This window comes from Larimichthys crocea, chromosome XVII, assembly GCF_000972845.2.
Source record: "Larimichthys crocea isolate SSNF chromosome XVII, L_crocea_2.0, whole genome shotgun sequence".
NCBI lineage: Eukaryota > Metazoa > Chordata > Actinopteri > Sciaenidae > Larimichthys > Larimichthys crocea.
The window spans coordinates 12,078,120-12,093,083 of record NC_040027.1 but is presented as its reverse complement, the minus strand read 5'-3'; the positions used below and the strand labels follow the sequence as shown (position 1 = coordinate 12,093,083).

General features: G+C 42.7%; 1 protein-coding gene across 1 annotated transcript; it reads right to left on the bottom strand.

Moving 5' to 3' along the window:
• Positions 1-4,337: 4,337 nt before the first annotated feature.
• Positions 4,338-10,077, bottom strand: LOC104919156 (histamine H3 receptor). The gene is made up of 3 exons (XM_019277663.2): positions 9,224-10,077; positions 8,687-8,853; positions 4,338-6,492 (listed from the first exon to the last, which is right to left on the bottom strand). Exons 1-3 carry the CDS (start codon positions 9,498-9,500, stop codon positions 5,635-5,637), a joined length of 1,302 nt encoding a protein of 433 aa, XP_019133208.1. The 5' UTR covers positions 9,501-10,077; the 3' UTR covers positions 4,338-5,634.
• Between the last annotated feature and the right edge of the window lie 4,887 nt (positions 10,078-14,964).

Sequence of the window (14,964 nt, the reverse complement as noted above, 5' to 3'; positions counted from 1 at the left end):
AAGCGATTTTGTGCCAGGAACACCAAGTGCTCATCTGTCCTGTCTAAAGGTTGCTCCCTGAAACGCAATAAGCTTTAAAGACAGAATATTTTGTGCTCAGAAAGACAGTTTTTTATTCATCATTTCTTAGACGGCATTTCAGTGAAATAATCTTCATTCAGTCACCAGGAAAGGTCATCTTTCAGAGATTTTTAAATAATAGATGAGTGCAACTCTGTAACTGAAGGTCAGAAATAAATTCCTTAAAGTCTAACAGATGCTGCAGCTCTTTAATATTTCTTATTATTTCAGTCATGCTGGCAGCCTCGCTCTAGGGTTGGCAGTGGTGGATTGTCGGTCCAATACTAAAACACCACAGTAACTATTAGATGGAGAGTTATAAGTTTCCCAGAGGATGAATCTTTACCTTTAGTGATCCCCTGACTTTCACTCTTCAGGTTCACATTTGTTGACAAATGTTCATTTGGTACGTACAGTCATGACTCCTCAAGGATGTTCTTTATTTTTAATGCCTTAACTTTTCCTGTAGCTCATCATTAAGTCAAAATTTAGATTTGAATCATTTTTATTCAGTAGTTTGATTTACGACCAATACCATCAGCCACAGCTGTACTTTGTTTGAGCATGCAACAGGTAATCAGGTCTGTCATTTGTACGTCTGTTTCTGCACTGTGTAACTTTGGGCTCCAGGTATGATCGTCCACGAGAAGTACGTCACATTTTACGGCATTTTAAGTCACACAGCACCAACTATTTCACTGATTTTGGTGAAACTGGATCATATTTTATGGAGAAAATGTTTTCTGGTTTTCTCTCTAAAGTCCTCCGGCTGCTCCGCCTCAACTCTCTGTGATTTACAGAGTTTCCTGATGGACAGTGAAGTAAACTGCTGACAGCTGTAACTGCTGTTAGCTCATGTTAGCTCAGTTCATTAGCCGAGTTGACCAGACTGTGAGCTCAGAGTACCACAGGAGTGCTGTCTGGGAGTGGAGCTGGTGTCGTGCCAGAACAGGAGCTGGGCAACTGGGAAAAAGTAACCGTGCTCAAGGACATAATGACAGAGGTGAAGAGACTGAAGAGGACATTGACAGATGAAGCTAAGAAGAGAAAAGGAGAGAGTGACCAAGCAAAAAGCTGCCGGACAAGAGTAAACCTGGGACTGACTTTTAGTCGTTGGTGAGTGCTTGGTGAAGTAAAAAGCTGAAAGACAGACGCTGAGCTGGGCTGACTCCTGTTGGACTAGTCAGTAATATGAGCTGGCTGCTTGATGTTTTTGATCATAAGTAATATAATCATAATAAATGCATTTACAGCGGTGGGATTGCACTCTGGGGACGCTAAATCACAAAAATACCAATATCTACATAATGTTGTTTTAACTCTGGCGTGTCGCTCAAAGCACTGTTGTTTATAGACTCATATTGTCTTGCATGACTGTAGATTGTTGTTTAAATGTGATGAAACCATGAAACGGGTAAATGAACCGATTATTCATGTTCATAAACTGCCAAGAAAGGTTCACGACTTGCCCAGAAGCTGCTTCCTGCAGGAGCCTCTTCACTCAGCCTGACACCACGTACAATTTTACTTTGATACACAGACACTGCTGGCAGCAATCAACAGGAAGAAGTACAGAAGTGCTGAAACTCACAGTGGGGAAAAAAGTCATGTTTGATTGACCTCTTGTGGTAAGAGTGTTTCTGTTCAGGCAGTTAGCTCGTTTAGGGCATGAGGGGTCATTAAGAAGAGTTTTTCTTTAATTAACTCAGTGTGGGTGAGAAGTATGCTGTTCCCTACAGTCTTTTTTGTTTCGGAAGATGTAGAAACACCTACAAAAAAAAAAGAATCCACACTGTGTGAATCTTGCTAAAAGGTTGATAACAGCCGCTTTGTTAATAACTCCTGCAGGTTCCCTTGTGGAAAACTCCCCTTTCACTGCTCATATCTCGACTGAAATAATTTTCATTTTCTTGGACAAAGCTTTCACAGCCTCGGCGTTAATCTTCCTCTCGACTGTAAGCCTCTGCCGCGTCTTTTTTTTTCCGAAATGGCTCGTAAACCGCGACTGAACGTTTGAAAAGCGAGAAGCGGGACGTGTTGCTTTCGCAAGCAGCGATCCCCATTGGAAGATTCTCAGGAGCGGTGTTTCTTTTGTCTTCTCCAAATGAGCTTATCATCTTCCAAACACATGCTGCACTGCCCGGTGAGCAGCAGCTACATTTGCACTCCCTGCCATGTCGAACAGTCATCTGCTTTAAAAAATACAACAACCCAGTGCTGTGTGTGTCTTATTTGATTTTGTTTTGATTTTTTTTTCAATAACAATTATATTACCATATTTGTGTCTCAGAGCAATCCACACGTGAACCAAAAGCATGCGAGCCACTTCCAATTTTCTTTTTGAAAGGCTGTGAATATTGGTTCTTAGGTCTCCCACAGCGCACAGAAACAATGCCAATGCTGCGGCTGAGCAATTTGTTTTCTATTTGCAAGTCCACCTGCGTCTCTGCACAGGTCACCCAAACCACAGTCTTTTCATCTCATCCTCGGCTGACCTTTTAAGAAATGCCTCCAAATTGACTTTGTCACCCGTTTTGAGAAGCGAGGGAACGGCCGCTTGTGCTCCACGACTCAGAAGTCTATTTCCATTCTGACAGATGGATTTTGAGGAGCATGTATGACAAGTCTTGTCTCACATTTTTTTTCCTATATCTGTTTATGGAAAGCATTTTCAGCTCCGGTTTTACAGGCACAAAATGTTTATCCACACCTACGGCAACCGCTGCATTTAAACCACTATTATTAAACGGGGTCAGTGGGAGAATAACGCCACCACAGAGACCGGAAAATCTATTTATCCCCAAGAGCTCTCGCCACCGTGGTCGACCAAAAAAACTTTTTTTTTTTTTGTTTTTTTTTGGGGGGAGACAGAACTCTCTTTTAAAACAAAACCCACTTAATGTGGTGTCACAGTCAGAAGTGGAGATGGAAAATGTGGTGATAGAAGTCGGTCCAAAAGTTTGACTGAGATGTTGCCGACTCTTAACAGAGAGAAAGAAAGGAATGCTTTGAAAACATCATCTGTACGTGAACTTGTGAACTTGCCATCTAAACAGTTTACACACGCCGTTAACTGTAGGAGGATGTATTACAATACTCAACTTTCAAAGAAATGATGTTGAAGTGCGCTGACTGGAAGAAGTCAAAAACAAATCATCATTTAGTTGCCATGACTTTTCTCTCAACACCATCAACTGTTTTCTGCAGAGCGTGTCTCCCCGATGGTTTTCCTCAACTGTCTCTTCAACAAGTGTCTGTTTTTTCTCTCAAGTGCAATGTCCCACATAATTCCCACAGGGCAGAGCGATGCTGTTGTTTCCCGGCGGTCTGAAATCTCTAAGGATGTTTTTTTTTTCCGGATATATTTGGTTTCTGTTCGTCTGTCCTGGAAAAATGTATCAAAGGTCAATGCGCTGCAGTTCTGTCATGCCTTACACTTATCTAGGACTTGTTATCAGATAATAAAAACTTGACAATAGTCTTTCACAAAGGAAGAGCTCCTTATTTTCACAGCAGAGATAAGTCTCTTATGAAGACCACCGGCCTTTCTAAGAACAACCTCAATATTTCTTTGTATCTGATGCGAGTTTTCCACGGTAATTTGTCGGGTATGCATCGTACATCCATGAAACCACACACAGCACAACACACGACACAACATTCTTGTCCACCCACTCATACCTGACTTATCTCAGTCTTATCAGAGGAGCCAGAAAAAAATCTTTCACTTGTCACAAGACGTTATATTCAGCTCAGTCTCAGACAGACCTTACTGAAGACGTCATGTCTGGGTTATTTCCCTCCAGTCACTTGCTCTAGTTTAAAACTTTTCAGGTCACTCACTTGCATCTTCACCTCTTCTTTTGCTTTCGCCTGTGTGACCACAACCACAACTTTAGAGGTGCTGTTAGACAGATTTTTGTTCCCTTCAGACCATAAACTATATAAAACATTGATGTAGTATCTGTCACGTTGTCCACAGGTTTCTAAAGAGCCGTTGTGAAGCTCAGTGTGGCAGCATAGGTGGACCTGAATGATGCCTGGGTGCTTAAACAAGTTGCCTGTAACGGCACCCACCTGCCAATCAAAGGGGCCACACTCTTAATCCTGCATAACTTTAAGCCTTAATATAATTTGAACAGGTGAGTTCTAAATAAATTCACTCTCAGTACAGTTGTCATGAATGGGGAAATTAGCTACAGAGACCAAAACTGTTTTTGTACCAGGCTGTAAACATGTTTATTTCTGCTGTGAAGTTGGACATTTGGACATGGGGACTTATGGAGACTGACTCATTCTGGAGCCAGCATCAAGTGGACATTTGAGGTACTGCAGTTTCTGGCTGTATCTTTATACTTTCCTTATAGGTATGAGTAAGGTATCAATTTACTCGTCTAACTCTTGGTAAAAAAAAAAGTCAAACTTTTCCTTCTAGACAGTTCAGATTTTTACCAATAACGTGTACAGTTACGGAGCCTGTAGGCAGTTTTCTTTTTATTCTTTCTTTGGCTACTGACACCAACACACATTCATAGCCAAGATACAAAGTAGTCAAGTAGTTTGGGTGGTATAAACCAGTCAAGTCTTTAAATGAAATACTGTACTTAAGGAACACAACCATCTAGCTTGGCATAGATATTATTGTACAAAAGTTTGAACGCTGCTCTCGTTTTATAGTGCTGTACATTTCAAACATCAACAAGAGTACATTTTTTTTAAATGAAGTGCAGATTAAGTGTTGGCAGATAACGGTTGATTCTGTTGGATCATCGGCCACTTTTCAGATAAAATGAAATAAAACGTCGTGAATTGTGACTCTGTAAACAAGTGCAGCTTATTCTCTTCTTTTCAGGTGCTTTGAATGTTGAGGCCTTCACATTTGTCATCCTATTGCTGCGTGCTGAGAAGCTCAAATTTGTATCTTTTTGAAGACACAGAGTGAAAATGTTTCATACGGAGAGAGATGAAACTTTATTTTAAAAAACACATAAAAGACCATAAAACTCTTCCTTTCACGTCAATTTGATCTAAACAGGAGCTCAATGAAAAATGTTCCCTCCAATCTGAGCGTGCAGACAGACCGTAATTTAACAACTTGCTGCTTGCTGCAGATCTCGTACGACATCTTAAGACTAAATTATGGTCATCAAATTCTATTCGACTGCATAAGTCATCATTTCACAGCCTTCCCGGCACATAAAGAACTGTGTGGTATGAAAGCACGTCGATCAGATTGTCTCTGGAGGTTAGGAATAAATCTTAAAAAAACAAAGATGTACATCTTTTGAAAAACATCTGCTCTTAGGGGCACTTTAATCAAGGGCAATTATATTCCGCTTTGAGTCCACTGCTTTAACCTGTCATTAAGTAAATTAGCACATATTTCATGACTACTGGAGGAACGGCTGTATTGCTGTCAGACAATCCGGGCATCGCTCACTTAAATGCAAACATTTTGAGAACTCGATTTTTTATGGAAGAACAGTATATGGATTTTTATTTATTAAATTTTTTTTTACAGTGTTTGACCAACAATAGTTATTCATAAAGCATGGAAGTGCATCTGAGTTCATCTCAACAAGACTGAGCCTCGATCTGAGGCTGGACCGATTGTCTTTTAGGACACAGTATCTTCGAGAAAGCCCTTCGAAAGCTGCTATGGCACAGCGGGTACAAGAACGGGTTGATGGCGGAGTTCAGCCACAGAAGCCAGAACGTAATCTCGTACCAGTAGTTCGCCACGCATGCGCCGCTACAGGCGGCCCGAATGATCATTAGTAGAGTGTAAGGAGCCCAGCAAATTCCAAAAATGCAGACGATGATGGCTAAAGATTTGGCGATTTTTTTGTCCCGGGAAAGACGAGATCCGTGAGTCTTGCGGCTAGGCGCCATGCAGGAGGCAGTGTGCTGAAACAGCCTGGAGTTTTTCCTGTTAGGAGAGAACCTCTCCCTCTGTATGAATATCTGGCTGGTATTAGGCTCCCCGCTGGAGGATGGAGACAATACATCGTCGTCCTCGATTACTGCAGAGATAGCAGTAGGTTCGCTGGATGAAACCTTCCGAGTCTTCACGAAAAACACGTTCCAGCCTCCTCCGTCTCTGTTCTTGTTCCCGATCCTCTGCGTCTTGGCGTCGTCCTCGAGGCCGGCGCCTCCGTTCTTGTTCCTGCGATGGATGTTCAGGTAGATGCTGAGGTTGAAGAAAGCCACGGACACAAACGGGGTGAAGAACTCGAAGGTAGAGGCGCTGAGCAGGAAGTACCAGGTGAAGTAAAACTCGGCGTAGCACTCGTGAGCCGGGACGACACTCTGACCGACGATAGCCTCCCAGAAGATGATGGCGGGGCCGTAGAGGAGGAAGGCCAGCACCCACACCGCCACCATCTTGAACACAGCCTGGCGGGTCATGTTTCGCTGTGCTCTGTATTTAACCTGCGTGAAAAAGCGAGAGAGAGAGAGGCACGAGTGTGACTCACAGCGATGCACGATAACACTGTTTGTTACATTTCAAAGACCCGCAGCTGCTCGCATACAAACTGGCTGACAAACGCACTTGCTTCTGCTCAGAGTGCCTTGTTCAAATGAATCCCTGTTTGCATTGTGCCGCCTCAGAGCAGCAGAGAAATGCTGTAAATAAAACCCACTCATAAGGGCCTTATTCCTCAGCGTGTCACCTAAGCCAAAGAGAGGAGGGGAATGTCGGGCTGAGAGCCGCATTCAGCGATTCAACACAAGAGTGTGAAAGAGATCCGGCCCTCACTCGTCATCGCCCCGTTGTTAATTCTCTTTACACTTTGTTTTCACTTCACCTCCTCTGAAAGTCTATCTGTCTTAAATGTGTCTCCGCGGCTGCAACAGCTGTCACCGTGAGACAATGATGTTGCTAATGTGACCGCGGTTTAAAGAGCAACTTAAATAAATCAATGAATTATAAAAACAGAGCCACTTCATGATGCTAATAAATTGATTCTGGCCCCCAGTCTGGAGTGGTCATTACAAAAGCAAAACACTGCACATCTCCATTGTAAATCCCAGAAATCCTCCTGAAAACTCATGAATAAACAAATAAGACTTCATCCTTACCACCAACTACAAGCAAAGAACTGTTCGAACCGCGGCTTTTTCTCCAAATGTGGCATCGGCCAAACTTACTGAATTAAAAGTGACACAGGCAGCGAAAGCTTACAAATCATCCACTTGGAAACATTTCAGTTTTCTGTCAATCAAAACACAGATGAACACGTCGTCTTGGGAGACCTTAAGATTTCATTCTGGGAAGAAATGTTACACTTGATTCGCAACACGTGAGGCCAAAAGTTGCAATAAATGTTCTCCAGTTCCAGGATTTTACTCCCATACAGGTAGGGTCACAGGTACTCCGGCTTCCTCCAAGACATGACGTGCAGGTTAAATGGTGACTGTAAAGGTGTGAATCACTGACAGTATCGAGAATGGACATCTGGAGTATCTGTCAAGCTCTAAATCTGTGGCTCTGGCCACTGCCATGTTTTCAGTCCTGCCTCTTCTCCCTCTTGGCTAATTTAAAAATCTTCAAAGACGGATTGGATCATCGTCTGACCTGAGGTGGGCTGAATGGCGCCTCTGTTGCTCAAGTAAGCCATCTGTAACAACAGCTACCTGTCAATCAACACAGCCACGCTGTTAATTATGCATAACTTTAAGCCTTAATATAATCTGAAGAGGTGAGTTTTATAAAAATTCAGACTCAGTACAGTTGTCATGAACGAGGAAATTAGCTACAGAGACCAAAACTGTTTCTTGTACCAGGCTGTAAACATGTTTATTTCTGCTGTGAGTTCAGGCTTTTTAACATGGGGACTTTATGGAAATTGACTCGTTCTGTAGCCAGCCTGAAGTGTACGTGTGAGGAACTGCAGTTTTTGGCACTTCACAGTCACAGAGGTTGCCACTCGGTGTGATGTGTCCTCGATAAAGTAGCAGTCTGGACTCTACTAACAGGGTCAGACCTGGTTAGGACTTGGATGGGTATCCCTCACGGGGAACACCAGGTGTTGTAAGGTTGAATCGCCTGGAGCTGTGAACGTGAGCACGAATGGTTGATTGTCTGCCTCTCACCCAATGTCAGCTCCAGCCAACCCTGGTAGCAGTTATGGAAGATGGATGGACAAAAATCGAAGCAGCAGAAAGCGAGGTGTGAAATCCTGAATTTCAGTCTCAGGCTCCAAAAAAACCAACTCAGTCGCATGTTTCATTAGATCCACCCTGCCTCTTAAATACTTTAAAATCTCCATCATAAAACAGTTTTCACAGAGAGAGCAGCACTTTTTTAACTGAGTGCCCTCTTGACTTGAATTATATTTGTCTGTACACGCTGATTTGACTGCTAATGTTTGCATTCAAAACTATTTACCCACTGAATTAACCGCACAATCCGCGCTCTGTGTTCAGACTGACTGGACAAAATTATAGATTAAAGCCAGACATGCTTTGTGAGGCACTAAAGCGTGTGAATGTCAATGACTCCTCACTGCAGAGTAAACTCCTCCAGTGGGTGACACATTGTAGAATTGACTGTGATAGTATGTCATTGTGTGTGTGTGTGTGTGTGTGTGTGGTAATGAGCACCTCCGCAGCCTGTACTTACCGCTCTCGTGACTGACAGGAAGCGGTCATAACTAATGAGGACGATGTTGAAGACTGAGGCGGAGCAGAGCATGTAGTCCATGACGAGCCACACCTTGCAGAGACCCTTACCCAGCATCCACCGGCCTGTCAGGTTGTACGGGATGTAGACTGGGATGCAGAAGGCACCTGGAACAACCACACACACACAAACACACACACATATACACACACAGAGGATGATGATTCAACCTGTATTACAGTCAGTCACCTCCTCAGAGCTCTCAGATGAGTGCTTAAGATGAAGTGAAAGATGTTTGATGAAGATGAGCAGCCCTCTTTGGAGAGGTTGCAGCACAATGAGGGGGGTGTGAATGAAGCAGAGAGGATGGTGGGTCACCAATGAGCAGCTGTGACTCACTATAATTACACTGTAGGGGTATTACAGTGTGCACATATTGGCTTTTGGTGGGTTTTCATTCATGGAGAGGAACAAAAGACCAAATTTACTGAACTGACAGGAGATGATGAGGATGATGAAGAAGAGGCACCAACTCACCCACAAGAAAATCAGATATAGCAAGGTTCAGGAAGAAGTAGTTGCTTTGATTTCTCAGGGTTTTATCCACAATAAAAGCCATGATGACCAGCGCGTTTCCAGCCACCACAACGACAACCAGAGTCACCATGAGGACCGATAAGATCACCGCAAGCGAGCCCGGGAGGACAGTCCCAGCCTCGGACACAGCAGGAGTCAAGTTGCCGCTGGAGTTGGACTCCAGAATGTGAGCGCCCATAGTTAATTCAAAGGCACAATCATTGTACACCTTTTTCATTTCACGCACGCAAACAGCCAACAACTCCAATTAGGCGCCCAAACGTTCCGATCCACTTTGCCAACGAGTCCAACAGGACCGAGGACCTGTCCGCAAATAAAAGCACTTTTCCCAAATCTTCCATTTTATCCACAGATGGAGTTGTGTGGTTTCTCAGCGACACAAATAAAAGCTGATTTTTTTTTTAAATATTAATAATTGTTGCTCCTCTCTCTCTCTCTCTGTCTCTGGTCTGCTGGTTTCTACAGTCCTTGGATGTGCGGTGCCGCGGAGCGCACGGAGGCTTTTGTTGCCAGTGTCAAGGCTGCCAGAGCAGAAACACGCACAATATCCGGCCATCTTTTCAGAATAAAGGAATTACAGCTTTTCAAAGTGATGGTGCATGGTGGTCCCTCAGTCCCTTTAACCCCAGCTGAAGCCTGTCTGTGTGTGCATGTGCTGAATGGGTTCTCTCCTCACCTATCTGGTGACTCTATAGGTGTGAATGTGAGTGGGTTGGGCTCCAAGTGGCATCCTCCAAGTCTGTGTGTGACAAAGTGAAGCCAAAGCAGTTCCTCGAACGTCCACTTGAGGCTGGCTCCAGAAGTGAGTCACTCTCCATAAGTTCCCCATGTTAGCAGAAATAAACATCAGCCATGTCTTTGCCGATTTTTAGATTAGTCAGGAGGTGGAAGAGAACTGCTGACGTGGCGGCAGCCAGAATCATCGGCTCTTAATGAACCTGCCGGCGACGTTGCACATACGCGGTCCTTTCATTCTTCCATTCTTTATTCTGTCAGTGATACTCAGGTCCAAAGACGTGCAGGTTAATTGGTGAATTTAAATCGCCCGTAGGTGTGAATGTGAGTATGAGTGGTTGTTTGTCTTTGTGACTGGTCCACGGTGCATCCCGCCTAATGTCAGCTAGGACTGGCTCCAGCAAGACTAATCATGCAATTTTAATGTATTCAATTATAAAAACAGTCTTTGTCAACATAATCTATTCTCAATGTAGCCTCAAGCGCAATAAAAACTGAGCTGACAGGTGTGCATTTTGTGAGACAAAGAAGTTTCTAATGCTTTTATTTTGAAGGCAAGACAAATTCCGCTCTTACTCAGAGTACATTTCTACAAACTTAACTTTTTTTTTTTTTGCTTCTTTGTCCACCCAGCAACTGATCAAAGGCTGAAGTCTGCAATCAAAGGGTGAAGTGGTCCAGACGCATGAAACAGACTGAGATGAAATGATCCGAGCTGCAGCATCCAGCAGGATGTCTGCGAGGAGCCGGTCATCAGCAGCAGAGAAATATTTACACCGTGCTGCAAGTTCACTGATTCAGTCAAGAGATGACTGCAGTACAGGAGGGATGAGCATCCTCCACTTCCTTTGTCTGTTCTCTCCAAGTTCAGAGTTCAACTTCACCAATTAACGCAAATCAGAGAATCAAATGAATGAATGAGGCTGCGTAAAGAACAGATAAATTAACCAATATGTGTGACTATGTTTTGATTTTATAATGATATTTTCCCCCCAGTGACACATTTTATCACTTCACTTCATGATGCTGGACACATGAGCGTGGGAAAGTGGTGGGCTGTCAGAGCTGCAGGCCCTCCTAGTAGCAGTTTCAAGTGGTAACAGCGGTATGAGCTGCGGCAGTTTTTAATACAGCTACCTTGTCTTTCTTTTTTTACATTTTAGATATGTGAAATGATTCAACAATGCCATGGAGTGCTTTTAAATAATAATGCTGACCTCAGTGTTCTGCAGAAGAGTCGTTTTCTGAGAGACAGCGAGCTTTTTGCTCGGACTTTTATTTAAATGACTGCGGAGACGTCGACCACAGTGCCAAACCTGCACACAAGCTGGAGTTATCTTATCATGCATTGAGTATAGTTTTACATAAAGCGTGGTAATAAAGTTTGTATGTCACTGCACTGTTTATTACAGAAAGCTGTGTGGTGCAATGATGCAAATCAACATTTCCTTATAGCCACTGTAATTGTCACTCGGGTCAAGAGTCTTTACTCATAAAAGATTCAGAGAGTCAAAGTTTAAAGGGTTACGTGAGGCAGAACTATCTGTTGTGGAGAAATTGCTGAAGTCAAAGGTCAATGGTGAGGTCAGGAAGGAAGAAAGTGTTCAGGAGCCTCTGGTGTCTTATGCTGTATTATTTATTGACACTTGGCCCAAGGAGAATTAGAGACACTCTCAAAGTTCATCAGAAGTGCCTGAGTCGGTCTCACATTCTGTCCAACTCATTCTGGTGGATCAACTTTAAACCCCAAGATAACACCACAAATACTATACACGCCCAGAATTAGTCAAAGAGAATGTCTTTACCCATGGAGGTGTTATTGTCAGTATGTTCTAGTCTGGAGACACAGATGTCTGTTTACACAGATTGGAACATCAACGGCCAGCTATCTATTATGTCTATGAAGGCAGTAATAGGTCTCCTCGACCCTGGACACCACAATGTTGAGATAGACTGACACCTACTGTTCCCAACCAAAGCCAAACATCTAACACTGCTGAGGACCTCAAGGCCCACACGGAACCTTGTGTAACCTAAGGATAGAAAATTCCATAACACTATCTGGGCACCGGAAAGCTACGGCTCATGGCACGAAGACAACCTGACAGAGAACTAGTGGTTAAGGAATAATAAGGTAAACACACTGGGGAGTAAATGAGGGAATAACAAACAGGTGAGTGATGAGGGTGAAATGACAGCAAAGTTAGAACACGAAGAACTGAATGAATGAAATTAAGGTATTATTTCTAAGAAAGTTTCACATTTAGCTCTAGAACCATAACATCTGTCAGCTGTTTGTAATATCTGTGCGTGTAAACTGTCGCACGTACCCACAAATGCATGTCTGCACCCTCTGATGGCAACATATTCCCGTGCATGAGCAGAGATGTCATGAATCTCGACCAGAGCCACCACACTTTGAGCTTCACAACAGCTCTTCAGAAACCTGTTGGTGATATCACGGAGACTACATCTATCCCAAATCCGAAACCCAGTTGTTTTAATGTGCAACAAATTGTTTCGAAAACCTGTTAAGATTGACAAAGCCTTTAGAGGAGTCAAGTGATGAACTGTGTGACACAAAGGGAGGTGGTTGTAGCGGATGAATGAATCACACGCACACAACTTTCACCCTAAAGACTCATGTTATGCTCATGTCATGTATGACTCCAAAAGGATGTTGGGTTTTTATATTTAGACACACTTGAGTTATTATTTCCATTTTTTCTGTTTTTCAGTCGCAGTTTTGTTCACCCCAAACTATGTTAAAATCATAATTTTGGATTAAAATAATAAGTCAATGTCAAGTTTTGAGCCGCAGACAAACATCAGCGAGTCAATGGATAAAATTATGGAATAAAATCTGACTTTAAAAAAACAAAATATGAAAATAGTCATGTTAGAACACAACAATGATTTGCATATTAATAGTTCCTTAAACTATTTCATTCATTGGTTTATATTCGGATATTTGATACTTGATATAATAATCTATACTTATTTAATTAAGCCATACTTGAACGTGTTAAAAAGGATATTCATATTGCTGGATTCAGCTGCAACAATCAGCGAGTCGTGAGCTCGAGTTCTCCTATGGTGTGTTGTAACAATCAACAGCAGGGAAAACTGCGTGGATGAAATTTGAAATCTATGAAAGTGGGCCAATTATTCTCCCCTGCCTCGATTATGAATTTAGCTCCATGAGATCTTTGCAATAGAGGGAAAAAAAAATGATTAGGGCTGAGATGATGGGTTCAGCGTGATGATAGCTTGTCACGGAAAAACAACTCTGCTAAGTGAATTAGCTGTAATTATTCTGAATGGCTGAAATGAGCAGCCAGCTTTGAACACAGACATGGAGGAATCTCATTTAAATTAAATATCCTTATCGGATCAAACTACGAGTTGTATTCACTCAACATGCTGAACAAAGATGAACTTTTCTTTCTACATCAGAGCAGTCGGTTTGTGGTGTTGAAAATCAAACTGACAGTGCAGACAGACAAGCCCCGGGTATTTTTAGAAAGCAGTCCTCTGCTGCCTATAACCAACCCTAGAGTGGTTAATATGCAGACCGTGTCTTCCCAAGGATCGAGTGGCACCAAAATGGAGAGGTGAGGGAAAAATCCCCACAGGAGAGCCAAGGTGAGTTAAACGCTCTCTGAGAGAGAACACACAGCTGTGGAAAAAGTTGAATATTTAGCAGGCTTCAACCGGATGTCGAATGAAATGCGCTGGAGAAAGCAGATGTGAATTATGTGAGTGAGTGTGAGAGCGTTTGTGTGACGTCTGTTCATATTTCATGGAAGCGCTGAAAGAATTGTGTATGAATTTCATTCACACACAGATTAGGCTGAAAGATGAATTATTGCTTGCTGTATAAAGGACCAGAATTCACACATCAACATCGAGACAGAGCGAAGCGTTACGGTTTAAAATGAATGGTGCAGAAAAATATGTTATTTGCTTTTGACTCATTTTGACACAAATCTGGGACGTCAGCAGCTCAACCCACAGGGACCTGGCTTGGGAACCGATTCAAGTCCAGCATGGATCACAGTATGGAGCGTGAACTGGTACCTGGAGAGGTGCCAGTTCACCACCTGGGCACTGCTATGACCGAACCCGACAGCTCCCAGAGCACCGCTATGTGTGGCTGCCCATCACTCCACCATCTCCCAACATTTGCATGTCTACAAGCCGGACTTATATATGTAAAAACATCCCTGATTGAGGCATTAATGAAGTTCTTTAAACTGCCCAAAACCCAACTTAAACCCACACACCTGGAGTCACACAAGTTACTAAGAGAAGTTCATCTTAACCAAGTGTCCAGGACATAAAAACTCATATCAGTACATATCAAATGATTGATGAATGCAACCCATCAAGGAGTGTACTAGAAGTGTGTGATCCACCTCAAACCTCAATGTGACTTTGTATCTCAGGTTCTAATGCAACATTAAACCGAGAGACAGATGATCTAACTCAGTCATAACCCCAAATGAGGTAAATGATGAGGGATTATTTGTTATGACGGATGGAGAATAAATCATTTATCCTTCCCAAACTTCATCAGTTTCAAATAAACGAAGCCACTCGATGGAGTCAAAAGCTTTCTGGGTGTCTGATGTCATCACAGCTGCCTGAGTGTTTGTCAGTCAGACTGTGAATGTTAAACTTTTGTGATCAAATTTGAGCAAGAAAATTGGCCTTTAATTAGCAAGATCCATGTGACTTTTCCCCCTTTTTCAATAACTTTTGCCTTCGTGAAGACGATGTGTGAATGATTTCTCATCCTGACTAATAAATGTGAAATCGTTCATTCAAGCGTGTAATGTTTGTTGTTTTCTAATCAGTGAATCAATAACTCCAATGTGGGACTGATGGAGTGATAAAGAAACCATTTTCTGCTGATATCAAAGTCATTTTTCATACTCCAAATC

Coding starts and splice junctions, on each gene's coding strand:
- LOC104919156 (XM_019277663.2), bottom strand. CDS start 9,500: ATGAAAAAGGTGTACAATGATTGTGCCTTTGAATTAACTATGGGCGCT. Junction 8,854..9,223: donor TATATCTGATTTTCTTGTGG/GTGAGTTGGTGC, acceptor TGGTTGTTCCAG/GTGCCTTCTGCATCCCAGTC. Junction 6,493..8,686: donor TCCTGTCAGTCACGAGAGCG/GTAAGTACAGGC, acceptor TTTTTCACGCAG/GTTAAATACAGAGCACAGCG.